The following is an 18822-nucleotide window of genomic DNA, read 5'->3' as shown; positions in this document are numbered from 1 at the left end:
AGGCTGCCAGACCTGGCTTTGCTCTGGGCCAACCTGGTTTTGACTCAACTTGGGTAGCCTGTTTCACATACTCACCCACATTCCTCTTCTGTCCTGACATTACCCATCTCATACCCTGTCCCTGTTTCTGGTTCAACCACTCCTTTCTGTTGCTCTGGTGATTTTGCTTTAGTGTCCCCGTTTACTATAAAAATGTATTAAATTCTGGCCTTACCCACTGTACAGAGCCTCAGAAATTCTCTAACAAGCAGGACCTTGCCCAACCAGGACAATCTACGTTGGGTTTCCTCATCTAATCTTTAGGGGGAACAAAACAAAGAAGTAACAAGAGTTAGAATTTGGACTCAGGTAACTCTGGGCTCAAGATCCAGATTTGATTCTAATTCTTAAATATTTGACCTTAGCTAGTATTTAAGTCTTCTGAGCATCAGTGGTATTCCTTAAAATAAGATAAACATGGTACCTGTATCACAGAGATGTGGGCAGAAATAGATGGCTTTGGCCTTGCCTTTGATAAATGCTAAACAAGTCAACCAGTGCCAAATAATGTTAGTTATTTTTACTACATCTCTGTTGGGTTGAAATTCCCCAGCATATTTTCAACTCAATATAAATTTAAAGGGTAAGAACCATGTTTTCCTTGTTTCATCAGATATCTCCAGCCTCTAACACACAAAAGGTGCAGAGTAAAATTTTTTATATCAACGACTGGTAAGGATTACAAAGACACCCTATCACCAAGGAGACTGTGACTCCCCAAGTCCTGTGCAAAGTGGGCTTATAGTGGAAATGAAAAATGGTTCCATGTTAAAGTGTTCTCCCCTCTAGAAGCTGCTAGTTCAGATTCCTGAACATGAAATACAAAAGCAAAGTAAAAGTATTAAATTGATCTGATTGGTGAGAATGATGGTGATGTACCTTGAGACTCCTACTGAAAATAAATTATAAATTAAGATAGAATATTTTTAAGATGTAGGAATAAAAACAAGAAAACCCTACCTGATTAAGAAATATAATGTTGTAGGGGGGAGTGACCCAGATAGCAGAGTAGGAAGACCCTGAGCTCTACTCTTCCCATGGGCACACCAAAATACAACTATTTATAGAACAACTGTCAATGATAATGACCTGAAAGCTACCAGAAAATATTTTCCACAAATAAAGATATAAAAAAGGAACAAGACAGGAAGGAGGGGTGAAGATGCAGTATAGTCAAGGCCTGCACCCCTGGGTAGAGGACCCACTTAAAAATACACTAAAAATATATTAAGAGGGTAAATCTCACGTTGTGTCCTTACTACAATAATAAGAAAGAAAGAAAAAAGAAAGAAAGAAAGAAAGAAAGAAAAAGAAAGAAAGATGAAAGAAAGAAAGGAAGAGAAAGAAAGGAGGAAGAAAGGAAGAAAGAAGGAAGTGCAAAATTGACTCTTAGACAAACACTGAGAGAATGGAGTATCAGCAATCTGCAGAACAAGAAATATTCAAGGAAGTTCATCATGACAAGAGAAATAAGACACAGGGAAATAATGGAAATAAGAAACTGGGTTTCTCAAGCTTCTAACCAGAGATACAATAATAATAATGATATTCATAATAATTTATTATTAATAGTAGTAGCTTATTACCATTGCGGATAACAAATTACCACAAATTTAGTGGTTTAAAACAACATATATTTATTATCTCACTTTCCATGGGTCAGTAGTCCAAGCATGGCATAGCTAGGTCCTCTGTTCAGGGTCTTACCAGGCTGCAATCCAGGTATTAGACAGACTGCTTTCTCAACTGGCTTTACTAGGAAAGAATGGGCTTCCAAGCTCATCCTGGTTTTAGGCAGAATTAATTTTCTCATAGGTGTATGACTGAGAGTCCCAATCTTTTGCAGGTTATCAGCTGGAGGCCACCTGCAGATCCTAGAAGTCACACACAGTTCCTTCCCATGTGGGTTTCCTCAACATATCTGTTTGCCTTTTCAAGCCAACAAGGAGAATCTCTTGCGCCAGTCTACTAAGATGGATTCTTATATAATAGAATGTCATCAGTGGGTGACATCCCATCACCTTTGCCAATTCTCTTGTCTAGAAACAAGTCTCAGGTCCCTCCCACACTCAAGGGGAGAGGATTACACAAATTCATGGACAGTGGGAGGTGAAAATTATTGGAGGGGTCACCTTAGGATCTGTGCGCCACATTCTTATGACAAAAACCCGCTTCCTTAGAGAAAGGAAAGTGTATTTAATTTTGCAAACATTCCTCCATCAATCTAATTAGGTCTTGGTAAACTTCATAGGGTGCATCCTGTCCGAGGTAAAAATCCACATGATTGTAGTGTGGAATCAACTTGAAATAGATAAGCCTGGTAATTTTAGGAAGTAAATTCTCAACATCTTTGAGATCAGCCACAGGGTCCTGTCCACCGCTCCACACTGCTGTTGGAACTTCCATCTTAGAAACGTTGTATAGGGGAGGTGTACGCTAAATAAAATTGAAGAGAGAGAAAAATAGTTTTCACAGAAAACCACACTATAGAAGTAACGTTAACTGTCAGTTGTTAAGCAAGTTCTTCAAATGCTAAAAATGTGCAATTAGGACATACTTAATGATACATAAATATTAACATGTTAAAAATACTTGAAAGTACTTTTGTGCAATAATATGAATTGTGGATTTAAAAAAGACAACCATTATATTCCTGATTTTCACTTTTGGGAAAAAAGAAAAGGATCCCAGAGGAAGAGAGGCTCTCATTTCTATGGGGGACCATCTTTCTAGTAGCACTTAGGTTGAGAGTGTATCCATTTCAAACAAAATATTGGATAGAATAAATATAATACCCCTTCTTATATGCAGAAATCTGGGCTCAGGGGAGTTAGTAACACTTGAGAAGACTCTTTAGGGGGCATTGAGACTAATGTACAAAAAGACATTTGAAAATAATGTTTAAAAGGAGCCAACCCGTTACAGAGAAATAGAGTGACTATGATGCTAATCCCCTGGCAAGTTTCCCTTCTTTCTGGTAACACAACCTTTCTTGTGCTGATTCAACAAATCCCAAAACCCCAGTTCCAGTGTGGTCCAGGGTGATCAGTCCTGGTCAATTAGTCCTTCATTCTTCTGGCCGCAGTATAATGGTATGAGCGATGGGCACATTACTAAAATTGGGTTAGAGTTCTCTCAGGAACTTTTTACCAGAGCTATTGAGAAAATATTGCCATTTTCTTTGAGTTTGCAGTTAAAAAAAGCTTCATGAGCTAGGTACACACCATTACCATTGTACTACTATCTTGGAAATAGCCTAAGAATGGAAACAGCATATGCAAGCAGAATTGAAAGAGACTGAGAGGGAGAGGGAAAGAGAGAGCCTGAGAACGGTATATAAGTTCCTAGCTATTGTGCGTTTACCACTATACCTTTTATTTCAGTAAAACTAAAACATTTTTTAAAAATATAAAATAAAGTTGATTTCTACTACTTACAATGGAAAGAGTTGCATATTCTATGGACTAAATTGTGTTCCCCTCAAATTCATATGTTGAAACCCTAACCCCAAGGTGATTGTATTTGGAGACAAGGCTTTTAGGAAGTAATTAAGGTTAAATGAGGTCATAAGGTTTGAGTCCCAATCCAATAGGATTTGTGGCCTTATAAGAAGGGGAAGAGAGAGAGATTAATGTCTCTCTCTCTCTCTCTCTCGTCAACCACATAGAGGAAAGGCTATGTGGATACACATGAGGAAGGTGGCTTTCTGCAGTCCAGGAAGAGAGCCCTCACTAGGACCTGACTGTATTGGCACATTGATCTCGGACTTCCAGCTTCCAGAACTCTTAGAAATAAATTTCTGTTGTTTAAACCACTCAGTCTATGGGATTTTTTATGGTAGCCCAAGGAGATTAATACACCATAGTTAATTTTGGCAGCAAGACTAGGAAGAAAAGGTAACATGGACCAGGTTATAAATCCTTAGGAAACAGTAACTTTGGCCAGGGAAAGGTTTCTAAGAGGACTAGAAATGTGCCTGGGGGAGACCCCTGACTCGGTGACTCTGCACCTTGAGTTCTCCTAGTAGATATATATGAGGCAGAGTGCATTGGTATAGTCATTCCACATTTCACTGTCACTGGATGGGTCTTTGCATTACCAAATATATCAAGTATAATTCCCCTACCCTGTAATACTGGGAGGCCTTGGACCTGGGCTTAGGAGCAACTGGTAAATGGGAATGTGTAGCTATGAGAAGGCAATGTGAAGGGCAAAGAAGGAAATGAGTGCAGATTAGCACTGAACAGTAGTGCGCTTGAGGGAAGGGTGAACTCAGAAAAGCCTGGTGCAAGGCCCCAGTGCAAAAGTGCAACTGATGAAAAAAGAGGCATGTTCTTCCTGACTTGACAGTTTTCTCAGCAGAATAATGCAAAGCATAAATATTCAAATGCAAGGATAGAGAGACATAAAGAATAGAAAAACAACACAGCACAGAGTGGCAAAAATATTAGCAAGTTTTAAGGCACAAGTGGGTCTCAGGGGCCTCTGAAATGAGAATACATTTACTGCAATAATTTAATACCCTGCTAAGAATGAATGGGGGAGCCCAGAAGGTGGCAAAGCAAAAATGAACATCAAGATCAAGATCCAAATGATATATGGTGGCCTTTGGCCAAGAAATAATTTTTTTACTTTCTTAGTTTTACAGGATTGGTGATTATATTGGTAATCACACCTGCCTAATTTATGGGCCTCTTACTTACAGTTGTGACAAAGGTTACTGATGTTTAAAACTTGTATATTGTTCACCCTCAGTCTGTTTTAGGTTTTCTTTTTTTCCCCGAAAGTTCCAAGCAAAAGATTCATATTTGAACCTGAATGGCCATGTATTTTGATAGAATCTGCAAGCACAGTGACGAAGTTAATACTTGTGATTCAACTCTCATTCAAATAGGTATTTGAGTCTTACAGGGTAAGATCATCATCTAAAAAGTTTTTCTTAAAGCAACTATATACTCTTGCTAGGACAAGGAATTGGTTAATTACAAGAGTAAATAGTACTTTGACACAGTGTGTGAGTTTGTGTGTGTGGGCACACACCACCGCACACACATATAACTATAGCAGTTTAGGAGAAAAATCAGATTTTTCACACTAGTTGAAATTATGCATTTTCACTATTGTAGTTATTATGGTGGCACTGAAATTGATTTTTTAAGCTTCCAAATTTCCGTCCATATCCTTGATTTGAAAAACCCATGTATCTTTGATGACTATGTGTTTAATTTAAGCTCAGTCTATCAGCAAGAAGCCAAAGCCATCATTGGATTTCCTTACATACTGAAAAAAAATAATAATAATAACAACAACACCTATTTGCTTTAATATAGAATTTTTGCTCCAAAAGTTTTCATGTATAATGTCAAGAAATATTTTGACATATCATTATCTGGCAGATAGGACTGCTTCTCCCTACAGGTGATATTCCTGTCTGGAATATCTCTAATAATTCATGTACTTTTAAAAAATGACTAGTAAATGACATCCCAAAGAATTATTAGGAAAATGTTAGTTCATTTTATGAGAGACAGTTAAGAAGCCAGAGAATATGCTCCAGAAACAAAATTATGTATCTTTAATTCTTTCTTTAAAATATGGTCTTAATTAAGTGCTGAGAATTTTTATTTTTTGAAAAGGAATAAGTGTAGTGGAAGAAGAACGGACTTTTGACCCATGAACTCCTGTGTCATATTCTGGTTCTTTATAAGCTAAATAATTTTGACAATTTACCTAAAACTCTCTGAGCTTCTGGAAAAATAGAGACAATAATATTTACCTTGGAAGGTCATTCTGAGGATCAAAAATAAAGTTATGGCACATGGTAAGAACCCAATAAGCAACATCTGATCTATACAAAATGTCTGGCATAGTGAATGGGGCCTAGTAGGTGCTTGATGAGTAGATACTATTTTTTAAATTCATTTGCAGTATGCAATTGTTTGATTATTGTTGATATTATACCTGGTGGAAGTGCCTCATGTTCTGATCAGGGTTTCCCCAATCAAAAGCTTGGAACTGACCAGAATTAACAGCCTATAATAAGATAAAAATAATAAACATGTTAAAATGATGCAAGAAAACAACATACATTTAAAGACAGTTAACAAAAAATTTACAAAATGGTTTGACATAATGTCCCACTCTTTAGCACATGAGCTAAAAGTCAATAAAGTTTAGTAAGTCAAATAATAAAAATGATAAAAATTGATACTAATTCATGGAACTGACTTACAATCCTTTCTTCCCCTCTATACTTTTCCAACAAAAATCCTCAAGCAGTGACGGCTTTAAATATTACAATGTTGTATACATAGAAAATGTTTGAAAGATGCTAAATTGAATGATTCTTGAATATCCTGGCTTCAGGAATTTATATATATTTATTTTTAAAAGGCACCAACTATACACTTCCTACCTTAAAAAATGACTGCTGTTATTATTTTAAAACTTTATGCCATATCATCCTTGTCAGATGGTCTAGGATATTATGATTATATTCCTTATTCTTAAACATTTTTGTTACTTTTGAAAGGAATGCTCACTCAAAGAACACCCTCAGGGCTTTCTGAGGTATAGCCTCTGTCTGTCTGTCTCCTGTCTGTAGAGCCAAGCAGCCCGCCATGTTGTCAGTAATATGGCCATGGACTGAGTGTCTGAGACAGCGTATGTAACCTGTTTTCATTTTAAATTTTAGACTTCAGATATTAGAGTAGAAGCATTAATACTTCTAGGGGATCCTTTTTCTGTTATTTGCTACCCATGTTGGATTGAGGAGACAGATAATTTTTACCTTTACCTCAAGCACTTCATTAAATTATTCTCAGACTACTCCAAGGATTTATTTTCTCCCTTAACTTGAATCTCAGATTTTTTTTGACATTGATTTCGTTCTGATTTTATGTTTGAAATGGTTCTCATTGTGATTTATATTGACAGAGGCAGTAGTCTGCAGCTGTTGAAATTCTGTAGGTTTTCAGCAATGAGAGGCAATAGAGTGTACAAGTTAGGAACTTGGGTTCTAGCATCAAACAGACCTTGTTTGAATCCAAGCTTAATGGATTATTAAGTCTGTGATCCAGGCAAGATATATATCTTCTCTAAACCTATTGTCTCATCTGTGCAATGGAAATGACAATAACATTCTTCTTATAGGGTTGTGAAGATTAAATATGGTCATGCATAAAAAGCATGTGGTCCCTGGGAATGGTCAAGAAATCATTCTTTTTATTAATATTACTACCATCATCACTATCATCATCATCCGTGCCTTAGCTCTCTACATAACTTATGACCAAATGTTTTATCTCCCCATGCCCAGTTATTTCTATTCTGAAGAGAACTTTCTGTCAAAGAAGAGATATCTTTAAGAAGAGTCAGCTGTGAGATGTGTAAAGGGTTGGTTATGACATCTGTAGAATGGGAATATCAATGCCTTCATTGAAAGATTGTTATGAGAATTCATAAGAAAGAATGAGACAGAATTAAATCGTATATTTGGACAACAAGGACACATAATAAGTGCTCAATAAATGTGAAATTGAAGTTGTATTTCCTGGAAAGGCATGCTTATCAGAGTCTACCTGTCTCCTCACCAGTAGGAGGCTCTGTGTCCAGAATATCTTTCTTCCTGTAGGAACTTGAAGGCTTATCTTCTGGGCGTGGAACTCTTCAAAGAATTTCAGAAATCCTCAACCAGTATTTCAGACTATCTATAGCAGTGATTCTCAACTTTAAAGCATGGAACAAATTTATCAGGGTGTAGGTTAAAATTCAAATTCCTAGGGATCTCAGATCCCTATTAAATGTTTTAAAGTATTTAAAACTCAAAATGTGTAATTAAATATTAAAACTTTGGGAAGACCTTTCCCCCCATACACACACTCATACATACTTGGCTCAGAAAGCTATACCAACAGAATTTGACTTGCCAAGTATTGAGTAATATAGTAACAAAAAAACCCATAACCCTTAAACTGAGAGTAAAAACAGAAACAATCTATTTTAATCTCTCTCTAACATTTAATTTCCTCTGAATTAAGCAATATTTCCACACTCTGAAATCGCCCATATCCCAAGTAGAGGATAAACAGATCTTTTTGGAATAGCCTGTATCATGTTATATAAAGCTCTATTAGAGCTAATGATTTCACAAAAGAGGAAACACAAGCTTTTCCTGAAAAAGGCAATTCAGAGTAATCTAAAGGTCAGAATTTAGTCAGAATACCTGGGAACCCAAACACCAGATACAGAGGACATGGAGAATAGACAGGAGTAAAGGAAATCAACATGAGTTGATGCTGATTCCAGAAACATCCACCTGACGGTAGCAGAACCTGCAAAACCCTGCAGTGAGCTCTCTTGGGAGTGCTCCTCAGGGATCTTGCAGAGATATCTTGTGTCATATCAGGAACAGGGAGCATGTACCTGGGCCCAGTGCAGCATATTCTGAACAGATGTTCCCGCAGGGCTTTGTGACAAATAAACGTCTAAGCGACTCTGCAAAGTAAAAAGATTCTTACCTGAAGGCTAATCATATAATCACACCACAAGTAAATCTGAGTATTGTTTTCTCTCTCTTTCTCTCCTCTCTCTCTCAAGGAATAAACATGTACCATACCCTCTAAAGACATTAACCGAAGAAGAAGTCCGTCTTTAAGAACTTTTTTCTCCCTCATTTCCATACTTCTGTCCTGGGCAGTATCTTTGTAAAGCCCACAGAGGACATCCTGCTGGTCAAAGACAAAAGGTAATGTACCTTTTCTTTCCAGCCTCACCTCAGACAGGTCTAAGAATATAGACAGTCAAGAGATAAAATCCCCAGTGATCTTCTCCTTCACCCTGTGATAAGTCCTAAGGGACATTCCCAGAAAGTTGTTCGTCATGAAAGATTGAGAACAGATCTGAATGTTTTATCATGCCTTCTTAAAAATTTGGTAAATGTTCTGCAGGACTCTTTGACAGTTTGTGGGACATAATCCATCCAGTATTTAAACCTCTATTAATGATTAGATTTCTTTTTGAATCAAAAAAATCTTGATTTTTAAATATTTCCAACAGCATTTTGTTTGCTTTAGTATACAAAAGAGTTATTTTCCACCAGAGTATCTGAAACATCTTGGAACTTTAAAAAATATAGCTACTTATGAGCTACCCAAACCTATGAAACAATACCAAAATCTCTAGGGTTGAGTTCTGGACATGTGTAATTTTTGAAAGCTCTACAAACTCTACTTATGTAGCCCTAGTTATGCTCCACTAAAGTAAACATCCTTGCAGGCACTCTAATATTCTATAATCCAGTCCACAACAGCGAGAGAAAATGCGCAATCTGACTATATAAATGTACAATGAGGGCATCCAACGAATGTTCTAGGATGTCATTTTGTGAAGTCTTTCTTTAGCAAACTCTTAGGCCATGTTGAGAGGATGTTTTTTGAAGTTGTCTCTATTGAGTTTGCTTAAAGATCTTTTTACTTAGCTCTACACGATACACTTCCATCTAAGCGAAAGGCAAGCATGGTTTCCCTAGTAAATTGAGAAAGTAAGAAAGTCATGTGAAAGGCAGTGGCTAAGGCATGCTTTGCATAAACAGCCTTTTATAAATCTTGCTTGAAATCAAGGAAAATATTAATCACCGCTATCCACTGAGGGAGGCAAGGCTCTAGGCAGAAGTCTGTGAGACAGACGGAGACCAACTTCAACTTTGTCCCACCCCTGGTTTCAAACCTGTCTCCACTCTAGCTGGAGACAGTAGCTTCGTCTTTTTCTCCCTCCCACCCTTCGGATCAGTTAGAGGTAGCTAAGAAAGGAAAGGCTCTCAGTGAAGCTGGAAAGGACTTGATAAGAACCCCAACAATTATCCCTCTCCATATCACTTGAACAGTGAGTCTGTAGCTGTTATTGAAGAGCCATTCTTTTACCCCTTTGGATAAAAGACATAAGTCGTTCACAAAATGACTATGTCCAAATCACCTATGAAAGTAGAAAATTGGTTAAAAATTACATGGCTGGGCTCACTCCCTGAAATTCTACGTCAGGATGTCTGAGATAGGGCTCAGGCATAGCAAGATAAATTTCAAAACCATAGCCTAAGTGAAGGACTCTTTAATGGTGGCACTTTGTCCAACAACAAGAATTGGTGAGACTTTTCAGTGGCAGAGACTTCTCAAATCCTCCCATTAAAGCAGGTGGACTCTCAGCTTTGGTTGGAAGCCGTAAACATGCTAGCTACATTCCAGGAGACAAAAAGGAGACTTTGAAATGTGGTTTCCATGCAATTTAGAATGAACTCTCCTTACCTCTGTGCAACAAAACAATTGCTTTCCTGGATCTGACTGCTTACACGTACCATGTTTAAGTTTTTGGGGTCAAATCCACTCCAAGTAAATAGAAAGTTGCTGCAAATATGATGAAATATCTTCCGGTTGCACACCTTGGTGGCAATGAATCGGTCAAAAAATTTGTGAGGATAGAACATCTTGTCACCAAACAACATCTGCAAGATCGATTTAAGATACCATCAAGCTTTTTCCCAAGATCTTTTACTTGGAGTGTTTTTTGGGACTTCCCCTAAAAAACTAGTCCCCATAGGAAATTGGTAAGCCTTTGGAGTCAGGGTTGCCTTGGTTTGATTCTAGACTCTGTCCCTTATACCTTAGGAAAGTATTTAATTTCTATTATCCTGAATTTCTTCAACTATAAAATAGAAAATTAATATGCACTAAGTAGAACTGCTGTGTAGATAATAGGTCACATTTAAAACGCACTAGTGCAGAGGGGAGTAGGCAAAATAGTGGAGTAGGAAGACCCTGAGTTCATTTCTACCCACAGGCACCCTAAAATCACATGCTGTGATCTCAACTACTACACTATACTGTCCCTGATAAACTAGGGGGCACCAGAGAGAAATTTAACCTACTAGATTAAACCAATCAATCAATCAAATCAGCTCTTGCTGTATCTGTGACTGAGGAATGACATGAGAGACAAGCCTCTAAGTTAAAAATGAAGACAGCAGAATAGAATGGCAGCAGAGTGAGCACCCTGAACCCTGTTGGCAAAATTGTACATCATCAGTAAACCTACATGTGTACCTCGAGCATTCCTAGATGTTTGTAAAATGTTATTTGTCTCAAGCTGTCTTCTCTTGAAATCAATGGAAATAGGGCTAGTTTTAGTTACTACAGATTTAAACTTGGGGGAAAGTTGTTACATACCTTGATTACTTTTCTGGAAAGAGTTGTTAATTTTTTTATAGGAGTTTGGGTGTATTTCACAGTGGTGACTGGAGCCAATGCAAAAAATATCTTAATCCTTTTAGCCAGCTCTGGATTAGTAGAGAATGCTATGAAAGCTGAAAGGGAAGAAGATACTAATTCATAGATTTAGAACAATTCTTAATTCATTTTAAATTATAGTAAAAGTAGTTATATTTAAAAAATAAAACAAAGAAACTCAGAGTAAGTACCATTTTTAGGGAAGGATTTTTAAATTTCTGAAGGTGGAACTGGCTAATTCAGAATAAAGTGAGTTTACTGTCCCTGAAGGATGCAAATCTACTTATAGAGAATGTTGCAGAAAGGGTTCAAACATACAGTGTGGGGGCTTCCCTGGTGGCGCAGTGGTTGAGAGTCCGCCTGCCGATGCAACGGACACGGGTTCGTGCCCCGGTCTGGGAAGATCCCACATGCCGCGGAGCGGCTGGGCCCGTGAGCCATGGCCACTGAGCTTGCGCGTCCGGAGCCTGTTGCTCCGCAACGGGAGATGCCACAACAGTGAGAGGCCCACGTACCGCAAAAAATAAAAAAATGATAACATACAGTGTGGGGCATGTCTAGGTAAACTCCAAGGGCCATTCGAGCTTGACGATAGTCTTTGTTATCAGACAAAACTGGGCTATAATTTTGGCTTCCCATTTGCTAGCTATGTGAAAACTTGGGCAACTTAACCTCCCCTGTGTAAGTCTCAGTTTTCTCTATCTATAAATATGGAAAATAGAATCCTTATAGAATAATTCTTTTGAAGGTTAGATTTTATATATATATATATATATATATATATATATATATATATACACACACACACACACACACACACTTTCTAATTGGCTTTATCACCATTAGAAAGGATTCCTAAGTTCAGCCATTTGTAAAATATGGATGACAATGCTCTCAAATAACTGGTGTAAATGCTGTCGGTATTGTCAAGGTCTCTAGCTGAACAGAGAACAGTGAAGAGAATGGAGTGCCTTATGGCACTGCCAAAGTAGCCCACCCACACACATCTAGCCTATCCCAGCACCCACTGGGAACTGACTAAAAGTCGCACTGGTTGTGACATATAATCACTGAGATTTGTAATTCTCTGCTTTTTTTTTAGTGTCCCTCACTAGACTGTGAGCTCTTTAAGGGAAAGATACATACCATATTTATTTATCTTTGGTTCCCCAGTATCTAACCTGGTGTCTGTCAAGTGTTGTTGGGTACACAAGTGAATAAATAAATAATTGTTTCTCTTTCAGGCTTATCCATCAATCTCCAGATTTAGTCCTGGGGGGAAAATCCCTAAGTCATCCACACTTTATTTATTTACTCTTTAGAAGCCAGCCAGACAAGATTGTTTCCCAGCTCAGAGTCCCCAAGCTAGAGAACAGAGGGAAGAAATCCTGACCCCTTTCGTGAATATGAAGAAAATCCCCTGACACTCTCAGATCACACCTGCCCCAAACACACCAGTGGTGGTGCCTTGGGAGTGGCCCACATAGTAGAGTCGCTCCTGTCCAGTTTTCTCTATGATAAAATTGATTGTGGCTGGAAGGTCATATTTAGCCATCTCATCCAAACTGCCAAAGAAAAAGAACAACAACATTGGAAAAAAAAAAACCCATCTCATTTTTAGGCTTGCAATACTTAAACATATTCATTGCAGACCTAGATGTTTAGCTTTTGTTAAATGTAATACTGGAATCAATACGTGATATCATGCGTCTGTGCAACTTTTGAGGATATCACCTTGATTGCAAGAATAACTTTGTTAAGAAACTGAAATCAGAAAAATCTGACTTGCAAAAGCCAGATTCTGTAAAGCAGAACAGTCACTTCTCTCTCTTCTCTGTGCTTTCAACACCACTTCCCCTACTTCCTTTTTTTCTTTTCTCTTTCTTTGTCTAATTGCTCCAATTCTACATTTCAAATAGATTTTTATATCAAATTAACATATAAGAGAGATGGCAAATCTCACCCTGTAGGAAATGGAAGGATTTTTCAGACTATGCCTTCACTTTAGTGTTACAGAAAATTCCATGAGCTCCTCTCTTGGATTTATCCAAGTCATAATCTCTGTTGACTATATATATTAATATAATTAATCTATACCATAATTAATATGATTAACTATATATGAATTAGGTAGTACATATGTAATTTTATATTAATGTAATATATTTATATATAACTAATATTGATTAATATAGCCAAATTCTGGTGAAACTCTATTATAATATGGTAGTGATAATAATACCACCACAATAATTATTGTTACTATTACAACTTGTTTTGAGCACCTATTATGTGCCAAGTAAAGTATCAGACATGATTGTGGTTATCTCATTTTATTCTCAAAATAATCCCAAGGGATAAGAAATATTATTCCAATTTTATTTCAAATGAAACCTGGTCTTGAGTTCAAGTCATTTGCCTGAGGTCAAAGAGGCAGTGATGGAGCCAGGATCTGAACTCAGGTTGTCTGACTCTAAAGGAAATGCTCTGAATCATTATGATCTTAACCACTCAGTCCATTCAGAATAGACATACTAGGGTTCTCTGCTAAGCACCTGATTAGGGTTACCTGTGGCCTATACACCACAGCGATCATAATCACCATTAAAAACAATATAGACTTTTAGAACCCACCCCAGCCAAACCGGATGTGCATCTATGGGGGTGTGGCCAGGGATCTGCATTTTAAACCCTCATTTCAAGGGATTCATGTGCATTCCCAACCTGTGAAAGACAGACTGACTGGATTCCTTGAGAGGAGAAAATGTTTCATTCTCACTTTTGTCTCTCTGAGACCCAGCATGAAGGTTTTGAGAAATGAAATATTGCCTGTCATATCAGTAAACAAAGGATGTCACAGTCATCAGCGACTGCAGCCCTTCAATGGCGAGCAGGTGAGTCCTGAGGGAACTCAGGAAGGAAACAAAGAATACCTGCCATCTAGCAGGCATCAGACTGCAGCCATTCCAAAAGTGAGCCCTGTGGAAATTCAGCATGTGAAAACACAGGATACTGGCCCCAGATAGCTGAGGTGCATATCAAAGGAATGATTTCAGTGAGTCCAGACTCTTGCATCTTCCCATAAATAGAAACGTTCTAAATTCCTTAACTTGAGAGGTCTAGTTTTCTTTCATTAACAGTTTCTTTTGCTTCTACTACCTGCTCTTTGTTGCAAAACTCCTATATACCCTAGCTCCCCCCTCGCCTCCTAGGAGCAGTTTTCTCAGGGTTACTTGAGAAGCTGCCTCCTGGGCTTGAAGTCCTCAGTAGGCCCACTCAATAAAACATAACTCTCAACTTTTAGGTTGTGTATATATCTTTTAGTCGACACTTCCTATAAATGTTTGCCAAATAGACAGATGGATGAAAGAGAATGAGTACATCATTTAATCTTAAAGACTATCCCAAATTGACTCACTATTTTGTATCATATCTTTCTTGCCTGCTTTCATTTTACCCCACTGCATTGCTACTCTCTTTTTGACAGTGAGAGCTGATTAATACCTTAGTTCAGGTCTGTATATTACAGGAAGGTAGTAGGGCAATTTTAAAAAATTAGCCTTTTCTCTCAAGACATTTACAATTTAGATGCTCCAACATCTTTTGAGTGATTGATACTTGAGGCCTCTGGGTTACAATCATTGGCAAGTGACCCTGGGACCCCTGAGTTAGAGCAGATCTGACCCTCTTCTAAAAAGGGCAGGCTGGAGAGCTTGTGTGGCTTGTAACGATGCAGGGAGGAGGGCTGTGTGCTGCTTATAGGAAGAGCTGAAGTCTAGTCCCCAGAGATGGAACAAGAATGTGTACTAGTCATGACACTTTGTATTTTGCAGCCATGACATAAAGCCCATTCAGCTACCTTTGTTTTGTTCTTCTGTGTAATGGATCTGGGTGTGGAAAGGTGACACACCCAGGCAAGAGGTGTCTCTGTGTTATATTTTCTAAAGAGTAGCATGTTCTAACCAAACAGGCTTTGTTCAGGCACTTCTCACCAGGGCTGTGCTTACCTGCGCTTTCTAGGCGTGTGTTTGTAATAGGGAAGAACAAATCTGACTCCATGTTGGATCTGTTTCTTTTACTTTAATCTTTGCTTTCTGTTGCTTTTGTTGCAAGTTACTGTAATCACTGAAAGGATGTTGTCTATAGCTATAAGCATGCATGATGACCTGTCTCAGGGAACCCTGCCCCCTCTGCCTGAATGTTAAACTAAACTACCTTTGTTCACCTCACAGGGAAACATCCTGACCCTGCCCACCTGTGAATGGCTGCAGGAAAGAAGAAATTAACACATCCCCTCCCTGAGTCTGGTGAAACCAGGAGATATTATGCAAGACTTATGGCCTTTTTACTTTACCTGCTCACCTCCCCCATCTCTGTTCTATAAAAGAAGCTAGCATCCAGACCCTGGTAAGATGGTTCTCTAGGACTCTAGTCCACCATCTTCTCAGATGCCTGGCTTTCTGAATAAAGTCGCTGTTCCTTGCCTCAACACCTTGGCCCCTGATTTATTGGCCTGTCGTGTGGCGAGCAGTGAGCTTGGACTCTGTAACATGTTTACCTGCTCTGCCTGATCTGAGCCTCACAATATTTATTATCATTGTTGGGTAAATCCACCTGATTCAGGCACTTCTGCTTAATGATACTCCAACGATCCTCTAATCTCTTTGACCTGTTTCTAGGATAACTTCCTGATGAATGCATCCTACATTGACCTCCTGCTGATTCACACTAATGTATATATGGATGTTTGACTAAGAAGAGAGAAGACGTCATAAATTCCAGGGGACTTTTAGTCCTTAAAGAGGAGACCCTTATCTTCAAGAACCCAGACTAAATCAATATAGATTTATTTATTATAGGTTTATATATATATATATATGTAATCTACACAGACTATATTGCTTTATTACTCTAAAGCATTTCACATTGCTTTCCTATAAAACATGACTCTCATAAGATGTTATTTGTAAAAAGAACTCATGGAAAACATACATTACAATATTTAGACATAAATATATGTTTTTTAGACTATATATATGTATATATACAAGCTATATACATGACTTGCTTGGAGAGTCTTAAATTACAATATCATAATTAAGACTCAATATGGTCCTGCAATCAAGACTCTGTTTAACTTATTTAATTTACTTTTCCATAGTTTTATTTGCTCTTAGAATTTTATCATTTGAATAACACCAATTAAACATAACTTGACCCATATTTTCCAAAGAATACACTTGGGAAATTCTAGTTTGATATTTATTTCTTTTTCTATTCATTATACACTGTGATGAAAGTGAATTAAAAGGACTTTCCTGGTGGCGTGGTGCTTAAGAAACCTCCTGCCAATGCAGTGGACATGGGTTCGAGCCCTGGTCCGGAAGATCCCACATGTCATGGAGCAACTAAGCCTGTGTGCCACAACTACTAAGCCTGCACTCTAGAGCTCACAAGCCACAACTACTGAACCCACGTGCCACAATTACTGAAGCCCATGCACCTATAGCCTGTGCTCTGCAACAAGAGAAGCCACTGCAATGAGAAGCCAGCACACCACAAGGAAGAGTAGCCCCCACTCGCCGCAACTAGAGAAAGCCTGCACGCAGCAACAAAGACCCAACACAGCCAAAAATAAATAAATAAATTTATTTTAAAAATATTTAAGGAAGAAATTGTTACAATTAAGAAAAAAAAACACCAAAATACTAAGAACAGTGTTGTTATATTTACAGAGTTTTTAAGAACATCCTTATCTTATGTCCCAGAGGTTCTGCTCAATAAGTTTATACTAAGAGGATAAATTCTCAGTTTGAATGTGGAGGAGAACCCTTTGTATAAAATTACTTTAATGCTTGTTATTTATCATAAAAAATTAAAAACAGATTTTTAGTTATAAAGTGTTGCTTAAATAAACTATGTTAATTAACTTTTGTAGATAAAGCCATTAAAATGTATATGAAGACTATATAATAACATGAAAACAAACTTGTAATATTATGTTCAATGGGGAAAAAATTATTGTTTGGAGGAAGGGTTAGTCTTCATGCTAGGGTATGCAAAGACTTTCCACAAATATATACACACATAACTAGTTTTTTAAAAATCAAATTCTAGATCTTTTACTCTCATATATATTCTCTCCTAAAATTCATATGGCCCGAGATTTCTAACTTCAAGGAGGTTCTCGTTTTCTAACTCTACTTTACAAAGGTAAGGTGAAACTCTCTCTTCTTTTGAATCTTAACTATGGTGAATTGTCCCAGGTTGTAAAAAATTCTGAGGCCCCTCACAAAGGAACACTTCACAATATTGACATGGGTATTGGGAAAAGGAGAGTTTAATCAAGTATCAATCCTTTTTCAAAAGCAACTATCTCTGCAAATCTTGTAGTTTCTAATTCTTTGCTTTCAGAACACTGAAAAAAGATCTACTTGAGTTGTTAGGAGGTAAATCATTAAAAATTGTTTTTGTAGATGCATCACTGTGATTTGTGATACAGAGCTTCGAAAAGTTCAGAGCTGAATGGCATTAGGTAAACATGGTTTTTCAGCAATTTACATCTGTCAAATAAATGGAAAAGAACTGATTCTAAATTTTGTGTCATCTGTGAATAAATAATAATTGTCATTGTGTGTATGAATTAAAAGGAAATGTTTCATTCATGTCATTAAGAGATTCATTGCTACTAAAATTTGATTTTAATGCTTAATAATTATTCATTGAACTTTTAATATATTTATGATCCTTTGACCAACTGTATTCTAATAAAAATTACAAAGACAAATCATTAAAAACTTAAAAGAAAAATGCAACCTTATAAGAAGTGAAAACAATTTAAATTTTACTGTATATCCACTTTTTAGTTCCAGAGAAGAAAGATCAATTGATCAATAAAAGACTTTTTAAGCATATAAATGAATGACACTAGAATATATATTTATGGAAATATATAAAACACCTGTAAGAAAGAAGTGGAATGGAAATACGAATTCAATAAGAAAGCACAAGATATAAAATTTTATTCCATTAATTAAAATATTTTTTTCAATGGATAATCTTGGATATTAAAAAACTACTCTATTGAATATATTTTTTAAATTGTATAACAATTTCAATTTAAACTGGCAATATTTGTGAGGTACCTTAAAGTACATCCTTTGAAACTATTTAGAATTATGATAAAAATTTTTCATACATCAGCCTAAAAATATGTAAACATTTATAGAGTTTTGCAAAATTTGTTTGGACCTATAGCAATAAAACCAAATTTAAGCAACTACAATTTTATTTTTTGAATATCTCAAACAAATAAGCAAATCAAAAAAGTATGATCTTCAGAAACTGGAAGAATTACTGCAAAATGATAATGGTTATATCCAAATAGTAGGAATAACAATTTTCCTTCTTCTACTAATTTACTTCTTGGTTACATATTTTCCTCAATGACTTTATTAGTTTGAATTATTCTCACAATAAAAATATACTCAAATATTTATTATAATGA

The 18822-nt window shown here is 37.0% G+C and overlaps 1 protein-coding gene across 3 annotated transcripts; it reads right to left on the bottom strand.

Annotated features, from left to right (window-relative positions):
• Window positions 1-1636: 1636 nt before the first annotated feature.
• On the bottom strand, window positions 1637-13017 carry LOC116741801 (lipase member K-like). 3 transcript variants are annotated; one of them, XR_004346272.1, is made up of 7 exons: window positions 12771-13017; window positions 11256-11410; window positions 10388-10534; window positions 8464-8535; window positions 6001-6072; window positions 4743-4880; window positions 2352-2475 (listed from the first exon to the last, which is right to left on the bottom strand). XR_004346272.1 is itself a non-coding variant. In XM_032608879.1 (6 exons), the coding sequence occupies exons 1-6, from the start codon at window positions 12928-12930 to the stop codon at window positions 2236-2238; spliced, it is 846 nt and encodes a 281-aa protein (XP_032464770.1). In that variant the 5' UTR covers window positions 12931-13017; the 3' UTR covers window positions 1637-2235. The 3 variants fall into 3 exon arrangements, 2 of the variants coding, with proteins under 2 accessions (XP_032464770.1, XP_032464771.1); XM_032608879.1 differs by lacking the exon at window positions 4743-4880 and having other exon boundaries at window positions 1637-2475; XM_032608880.1 differs by lacking the exon at window positions 4743-4880 and having other exon boundaries at window positions 1638-2475; window positions 11256-11392; window positions 12771-13011.
• Between the last annotated feature and the right edge of the window lie 5805 nt (window positions 13018-18822).

The sequence above is a fragment of the Phocoena sinus genome, chromosome 16, assembly GCF_008692025.1.
Source record: "Phocoena sinus isolate mPhoSin1 chromosome 16, mPhoSin1.pri, whole genome shotgun sequence".
In the NCBI taxonomy this organism is placed as follows: domain Eukaryota; kingdom Metazoa; phylum Chordata; class Mammalia; order Artiodactyla; family Phocoenidae; genus Phocoena; species Phocoena sinus.
This window is presented reverse-complemented; position numbering and strand designations above follow the sequence as displayed.

Coding starts and splice junctions, on each gene's coding strand:
- LOC116741801 (XM_032608879.1), bottom strand. CDS start 12,930: ATGAGATGGGTTTTTTTTTTTCCAATGTTGTTGTTCTTTTTCTTTGGC. Junction 11,411..12,770: donor CTCCCAAGGCACCACCACTG/GTGTGTTTGGGG, acceptor TCTATGAATTAG/TATCTTCTTCCCTTTCAGCT. Junction 8,536..10,387: donor ACCCCAAAAACTTAAACATG/GTACGTGTAAGC, acceptor TTTACTTTGCAG/AGTCGCTTAGACGTTTATTT.